This window comes from Pyrus communis, chromosome 4, assembly GCF_963583255.1.
Source record: "Pyrus communis chromosome 4, drPyrComm1.1, whole genome shotgun sequence".
In the NCBI taxonomy this organism is placed as follows: domain Eukaryota; kingdom Viridiplantae; phylum Streptophyta; class Magnoliopsida; order Rosales; family Rosaceae; genus Pyrus; species Pyrus communis.
Window position 1 is genome coordinate 13,750,811 of NC_084806.1, and position 8,053 is coordinate 13,758,863.

Genomic DNA, 8,053 nt, shown 5'->3' on the forward strand with positions numbered 1-8,053 from the left:
GATGGGGTAGTAGAGGTCTCAACAAAATATTAAAAATTGAAAATATGAAAGTTTATTTAAAAAAAAAAAAAAAAAAGTATTCTCTGTACTAAAAAATAATAATAATTAATAGTAATTAGCATATAAAATAGATTAGTTAAAATAGGGGTATTTTAGTAATCACATTAGTTTTTATTCCCATTCATGTGAATTAGTAAACGATTTTAATAGATTAACGTCATTTCTATTCCGATTCCAGACAGTTTAAGTAAACAACTTCAACAAAAATCTGATTCTGGTTCCACCTCATTCCAATTCCTCTTTAATTCAATTTCTCCTCAATTCAATTTCCCTCAATCTGATTACAGATTAGTAAACGAGCTATTAATGGATTTCATTTCTAATGATATTTTCTACCATTCACCATTATGCAATGACTATCGTTATCATCACCTTCCACCACCATGTCGCCACCCCAACACAACCACCCTCATCTCCTCCACCACCCCAACACCATCCTGTCATCACAATCACCACTCCTACTATTATCGCTACCACATAGACAACTTTACTACCATCATCTTCCAAACAATCATCACCCGACATTCCACCACCATCGTTGCAACCACCACCTCAGAAGATTATTTTATGGTCATGATCACTATTTCAATAATGAAAACTCATATATAATAATGCTCATTTAAATTGGTCAGTAAAAAGTCCATGACAATCCACAAAATTTAAAAATAAAAAAAAATTCTATGAACTCTCTAAAATTAGGCAAAACTCTGTCATTTAACTCGTTTAAAAGTATATGATTAAAACTCTACGAAATTTTGGAGAATTTGTAGTCAGTAAAATTCCTTTTTTTTTTTTTTAAATTACGATATTATCTACACTAAGGGAAGGTGAGTAGGCTTAATCTCATAATGGACTAGTAATAATGTGATTCGACTTCGGCTTTGGCAAAAATTAAATCTAAGACTTTTCACTTATAAATGAATAGGAATACCACAAGACTGTAGTACTAAGTGGCTCATTCTTCTTTTTAATCCAACTACTATCATTTGGAGTGCATTATGTGGCCCACTTTTTGTCTTATTTTTTAATTTTTGTTACAAGCACAGAAACATAAAGGAAAGAAGGTTTGAACTCATAATCTAATGAGTTTGAAATACTCTATTTACTAGTTCAATTCATCACTTACCTATATGATCCAAATTAAGAACTTCATATAGTTCTCTTTCCGAATTTTCAACTTGTTAATCTTCTTAAAAAGCTTTTTATATTAATTTATATCTATGGAGAAAAATCTGCTCCGAATTAATTTTATTGTCATGTGTTGTGCCTTCAGTCAAGAAAATAGTGCTCTGCTCTCCGACGGAGGTAGAAATTTATGGCACTAGGACACAACAAAATTATGAAAATTGGTACCTTTCATTTATAGTTCTACATACGTGTTTGCCTTTCTTTGCATGAACATATGTTTGGTTCAGCACCGAAAGGAAGAAATTCACACCGTTGGTGTCATGGTCACCAATCGACCCCACCCTCCCTCCGGTGCTGCTGCTTTCTGTCTTTCTTATCTTTCAAGAGCCTGTTATCCTTTATTTTGGAATCTATTTTTAGCTAGGCGATGCTATTATGGTGATCGGTCTTTCTAGAACATGGGTAATTTTGTGTTCTCATTTGCCCTTATGGACTCATTGATACATCACACTAATTACATCACAAACATATCACATCACTAATTAATGTGACTCACTAAATATAAAGGACAAAATATAACCTTAAAACAAGCAATCTTAGCCCTGAAGAAAAACCCTAGGTATTACATCACTACTTAATGTGCAACGCTGAATGTAACGGACAAAATATAACCTTCAAAACAAGAAATCTTAGCCCTGAAGAAAAACCCCAGCCGCGTCTCCGTCTTTGGCCTCGTGGTACGATAATCCTTCTTCATCTCTTACTTCTTTTTCTCTCTCCAATTCCATTCGAGCAGAGTTTTTTAAATTGTAATCACTCTCTTGCTTTATCGATAGGAATTTCATGATTATGATTGTGGTCATGACTTTGAAATGTGCAATCCCTTGAATTGCCTTAAAGATCACTTTTTTTTTTATATATGTTCTTGATTATATTCTTAAATGAAATTTCTTTTAATCTAAAAAATTGTGAATCGCGAAATAAATTGTCATCATTTACGAACGGTCACTTTTTATAAATTAATTTGAGCCTAGAAGGTATCTGGCATAATTATTTTTTATATGCAATGCCAGTTGGTACATTTATATTTGCATCCATGTGATTCACACGCCAATTTATGTTCAAATGCAACAGTCAAAAATATAAATTTTTATTTTACACAAAATACCTATCTTACCTTCAAAACATTTAAGGGTAAATGCATTTTGCATCTTCCAGTTTGAATGCAATTGCAATCCCATATATTATGTTTGAGTACAATTGCAATCTCATATATCATCTTTAAAACATTATAATTCTTACACAAACTTATAATTATGTAGCAATATCTTAAATCTGTTATTCATTATTTTTTTTTGAACTGTTAAATGATGACTTGACTATAATAAACTCATATTTATGCTGATGTGGCATTTTCAGAAGACTTGAAATAGGGAATTTCATGCCCATATCCAAGTACGAAGGTTGGACTCTGGTACATGACGATCTGGTTAAGACGATTCTGGTAGTGGTGCCAAGATGTTAGCACCAGCTTCTCCCTGAATTTTGCTTCCGTTCAAAATATCTTGGCAGTGGCAAGTAAAGGCAACATAATCCTCTTGATTGTGTATACCCTGATCATTGGAGGCTTGGAGAAGGTGTTATATTTGGTGGCTAGAACTAGCTTTGCACTGGAAGATGCCAGAAGGAAATCGAAGAAGAAATCAGAGGTACCCGTCCAAATATTCATGTTCCTAGCGCTTCTTACAAAAGCCTGTCATCATCGGAAAATAGGCATTTTAGCAAAAATGTTCATTGAGATTGATATTTCTCATTTTGATTATTGACAATAAAGATCAATATAAGGGTCTATGAGTTTGCGCATCGTCAATATACTCGTTAATTGGAAGGTAGGTTTGACAAAAATACCTTTAAAATATGGTCATGTGATCGTTCATGTGACAATTTAACAAGAATATTAACAGATTTTTCACAGAATAACCAAAATAATTTACGGTGAACAAATTTAGGAACCACTCCTATTGATTTTCATTATCAGTTACATAAATGAAGAATTATGCCAATCTCAAAAATTATTTTGAATAAAAAGTCTCGGAAATTATTCACGTGCCGCTTAAAACATAACAATCCTATAAGTGTCCTTTTTCTGTAGAGCTGGGCCACACTTACCTGCTATATTCGGAGATGAACATGGTTATAAATAGAGGCACTGGGTAGCAATGAACTGCACGGAACAGCCCACTAGCCCTTGTTCGTAAGCCATCCTTCTGTGTTCTTCCTTCACGTTTTTTCCCCAGAGTTAAGCCAGTAAGCCATTTTCCATCAACCATGCTAGGCATAGCGCAAAATGTGGTGAGCAAGGTGACCTCGACGGTCGCCACCACTGCTCAGCACATTGAGGGTGAGCTCAGCCTCTTCACCATATCTGACAACAAAATATTAGAGCTCATTTATGCAACACACGTCCATGAGGACGACTCCTTCGACGTTGATTCTCTCTTCCTTGTCACTGAAAACATCATCAAGCGTTCGACCCAGATCGTTGATAACATTGTGCAGGTATGAGATTGTGTAACATCTCTATGTTCTTCGCTAATTGAAAGAGAAATATTAACTAGTCGTTTAAATGCTCAGAATAGTCTCTCTATTTATTTTGGGAAGACTGTTAGTTAGAGTAAAACGTAAGCCAGGAAATGTTAACTTCAATTGCCTAGGTGACTCTAACTAGCATTGTTCCTAATTGCGATGGCTGTGCGAGATTTCCTTGCATTTATTAAAAATAATATCACGGCACTTGATATTTCAGTTGGTTTTGTCCTCAAAATTGGAAGAAATGAAGTGGGTAAAGGACATTTTGTTTGAGTGCTCTATGCTGTTGCCTCTGGACCTCTTTAATTTGTATTTGACAGAACGGGCCACATACTTTTATCTTTGTTGGTAAATCAGACACGTATACATTGTGAAGCTTGGAAATGATTTTATTAATCTCAACTAAAATAAGAAGTTTTAAATATTTTGAATCCAAATCATCATCAAAAAGTAAAAAACCAAATGTACAATATTACTTCTTTCTCCAACAATATCTGGTTTCCTTTTTTGGGACTAATCCAACCATATCTGATTAATAAAGTGATTAGAAGTAAGAAATATCTCGCAATTATATTACTGAGCTGAGTTTAATTTTAAGTATCAGCAAACTTCCAAATGGTGAATAATTACTAGTGACTTGTTGCAGGGCACCCAAGTACATGTTGAAACCATTGATGAGAAGCCCCCCAAAGCCACCTTCAGTTCTCCATTGTGCACTCTCAAGTCCATTGGCTGTGAGGTCATTATTTACAATATTGCATGACAAATTGATTAATTCTTAATTTTCCTTTTATTTTTCCAAAAAAATAAAAAAATAAAAAAAACAATTCTTATAATTCCTATAAAAAATCACGGGTTTAACATCTGCGATTTCTTTCAGATGTCATGCAAGCCACCAGGTGAAGAAATTGCCCACAAATCAACCTTGGCAATACTCAACAAGCTCTCAACTTATTCATGGGAAGCCAAGGCAGTGCTGGCCTTTGCAGCATTTGCTTTGGAATATGGAGAGTTCTGGCTCCTTGCCCAAACTCAACAAAGTGACCTACTTGCCAAGTCCGTCGCAATCCTCAAGAGAGTGCCGGTCCTTCTCAAGCCCACGGACCTCCAGAAGCGCAGGCAAGCTGTTGTCGAGCTCAACGTCCTGATCAAGACCACATTGCAAGTGATTGAGTGCATCTTTGAGCTTGAGAAGCTTTCTGCTTATGATCCAAAGGATGTGCCAGCATTGGCAATCGCAATGGATCACATACCGGTCGATGTGTATTGGTCTATCATAACTATTTTTTCTTGTGCAACTAAGATCACCCTTCTAACCAGTGATGAGTAAGTTCTTTATTTCCAAACCAATTACCCTCTAAAAGTATATATTTATGATTACTACAATTTTAAAACAAGTCATATTTCTGTGACTTGGTTTCCTGCATTGTAGAGAGAAGCCATATGATTTGTCCCAATTTACTCAAAAAATCCACTACATCCTCAACAAGCTTAAGATACAATTGTTAATCTGCAAAAAACAGATAGGTGAGTACTTGTACTGTTGTACACGTACATGTTACACTTGATGTGCATTGCTGAAAATTAACTGTTTTCTGTGTAAAACAGAGGAGGCGGAGACCTACCGGAAGCTGAGGAAACTTTTTCAGACCCCTGCCGAAGTTATGGAGGTTTTCAAGGCCTTGATTTTCACTAAGGATACCGTGCAGCCAATTATTGATGGTTCTACTAGCAAAACGGTTTGCTCTCATAGCACGTTACTACTTTTTGATAAATTTTACCATTACCGTTTGTAGTGTATGTAGCTAATTAATGTAATCATTGTCCCTAATTTTTCAAACAAGTTAGCATTGATGTGCTGAGGAGGAAGTATGTGCTTTTGTTCATTTCCACTCTTGACATTTCTGATGATGACATTTCGGTTATCAAACCAGTTTATGAGGGGACAAAGAAAGACGATAAGTATAAGATTGTGTGGATCCCTATTGTGGAGCAATGGACTGATGACCTACGAAAGAAGTTCGAGGTCTTGAGGGCCAAGATGCCATGGTACACTGTGCAGTATTTTGCGCCTGTAGCCGGCATCAGATTCATCAAGGAGGAGTGGCACTTCAAGGGCAAGGCAGCTGTGGTAGTGATGAACCCGCAAGGCAAGGTGGAAAATACGAATGCTCTCCACTTGATTCGGATTCATGGAATGAAGGCATTTCCTTTTCATAAGGGAATAGAAGATACTCTCACAAATGACAAAGAATGGATCACTCCCATTGTGAATGATATTCACCCAACCATACAGACCTGGGTAATTAATCCAATTCATTTTTCACAATTCCACAGCATTACAGCACCAATTTTAATTCAAATTTGTGGGTATAATTTTTATTTCTTCGTTCGAACAGATCAAAGAGGAGAAGTACATCTTCTTCTATGGAGGCAAAGACAATGACTGGATCCAGCAGATCACAGAGAAAGCAACTAGCATTGCCAATGACCCCTTCATCAAGGAATTGAAGATCAATATTGAGCTATTTTGTGTTGGCAAGAGCCCGAAAGGCGGAGAAGACCTTGGAATTCTCGGGAGATTTTGGAATGGAATTGAGAGCTTGTTCTTCACCAAAGTCAAGAAGCAAACTGACACTGTGACCAAAGAAGTCCAGAAGCTGCTTTCCTACAAAAATGAGGGTGGATGGGCTGTGCTTACTAAAGGGTCTACTGTGGTGGTGAGTGGCCATGGCTTCACAATCTTGAAGGTCCTCGACGACTTCGACACATGGAAGAACTTCATAAAGGAGAAGGGCTTTGAATTCTCGTTCAAAGCATACTACGAGAAGGTAATTCAGACCATGAGGCACTGCTGCCGCCTTGACATCCCGAGCGTTGCTGGAAAGGTCCCGGAGACCATGAAATGCCCAGAGTGTCCTCGCACCATGGAGACATTCGTGAGCTACAAGTGCTGCCACACTGATTCTCCCATCAACGCACATCATTGAAGGGTTTGCTAGTTTTGAGTCTATGAGGTCATCTTATGACTGTAGTATGAGGTTATGAACTTATGCGTTGTGTTTGTGTGGTACGTAGTGTCGTCCCTGGGACTTGAATAATGGGCATTTTCATTACTGTGTAATCTGATGATGCCTACCAATCTGAGTGGTGAGTGTCGTGTGATGTGTACGTGTGTCTTATGATGCAATGTTATGTTTTAAGTTTTATGTTTCTATAGCACTTTTCGCCCTCGATATCATGGACATTTCTCTGAATTTATTATATTGGCATGATTAATCGACTTGGTAAATCTAAGCATGATTTTATTTGGTGGTTTTCATTTTTCAGATATGAATGTAAATATAACATAGAATTGGGTTCTATTATTTAGCAAAATGGGTGCAATCCCTACTTATAGATAACAACTAAAAAAGGTCATAAGACCGACGATCAGTCCTCCTAATTAAGAGATAAAACTCAGCTAACCCAATAGCAATTAGCCAAGATTGAGCAACCTTCTCATGCGTGAGCCTTGAGCCATATTTAATTGATCGTCACCTCTTTAATACAAGTAGAGTATCTCGGACATAAATGGAAAAAGAAAGACAAATAGAAAATGTTGTTGAATTTTATTTTAATCAAACGATTGTAAGAGGTAGTCTTTAACTTGAAGTCGTGTAGGAAAGTGTTTGACCTTATCTGCAACTCTAGAGAGACATTAGTTGCTTGCTCGGGCACCCTACGGCTGAGCTGTGGCGGGGTAGTCAGCCACCCCCTCTGAGAAGGGAGTGGTGGTCTGCTGATGGCCCTAGTGTTATACTAAGGTCCTTGGTTGATAAATTGGAATGAGGATCTTCTCCGGATCCTCTTTGTGAGGATTCTAGGGATCCTCAAATCATGTTCGTTCATCGTACATTGTGCGACTAGAAATCATTTTAAATACTTTTATTTAAAATTAAATATAAATATTACATTTCGAAAACTGACCGCACGATATACGATGAACGGTCATGATTTAAGGATTCTCAAAATCCTCACAAAGAGGATCCAGAGAGGATCCTCCTAGGATAAATTGGTCATTGACCTTGATAGTTGTTAGCTTTTGTTATTTTTTATTGGGCTGATCTACTTTGCCTATTAAGTTTAGATAATGATGAATGAGGATCCTCTCCGGATCCTGTTTCTAAGGATCATAGGGATCCTCAAATCATATTCGTTCATCGTTCATCGTGCGGCCAGAAATCATTTTAAATACTTTATTTAAAATTAAATATGAATAATACCTGAAAAAAAC

The 8,053-nt window shown here is 36.7% G+C and overlaps 1 protein-coding gene across 1 annotated transcript; it reads left to right on the forward strand.

Annotated features, from left to right (window-relative positions):
* The first annotated feature begins 3,144 nt into the window (after nt 1–3,144).
* Nucleotides 3,145–7,017, forward strand: LOC137732419 (protein SIEVE ELEMENT OCCLUSION B-like). Its single transcript, XM_068471729.1, has 7 exons — nt 3,145–3,747; nt 4,424–4,516; nt 4,658–5,103; nt 5,210–5,304; nt 5,386–5,533; nt 5,626–6,079; nt 6,177–7,017. The coding sequence occupies exons 1-7, from the start codon at nt 3,517–3,519 to the stop codon at nt 6,765–6,767; spliced, it is 2,058 nt and encodes a 685-aa protein (XP_068327830.1). The 5' UTR covers nt 3,145–3,516; the 3' UTR covers nt 6,768–7,017.
* The last annotated feature ends 1,036 nt before the right edge of the window (nt 7,018–8,053 follow it).

Bases quoted from the DNA above. Each gene is read 5' to 3' on its own strand.
- LOC137732419 (XM_068471729.1), top strand. From the start codon at position 3,517: ATGCTAGGCATAGCGCAAAATGTGGTGAGCAAGGTGACCTCGACGGTC. The intron at 5,104-5,209 runs GTAAGTTCTTTA...CCTGCATTGTAG, and splicing joins ACCCTTCTAACCAGTGATGA to AGAGAAGCCATATGATTTGT. The intron at 6,080-6,176 runs GTAATTAATCCA...TCGTTCGAACAG, and splicing joins ACCCAACCATACAGACCTGG to ATCAAAGAGGAGAAGTACAT.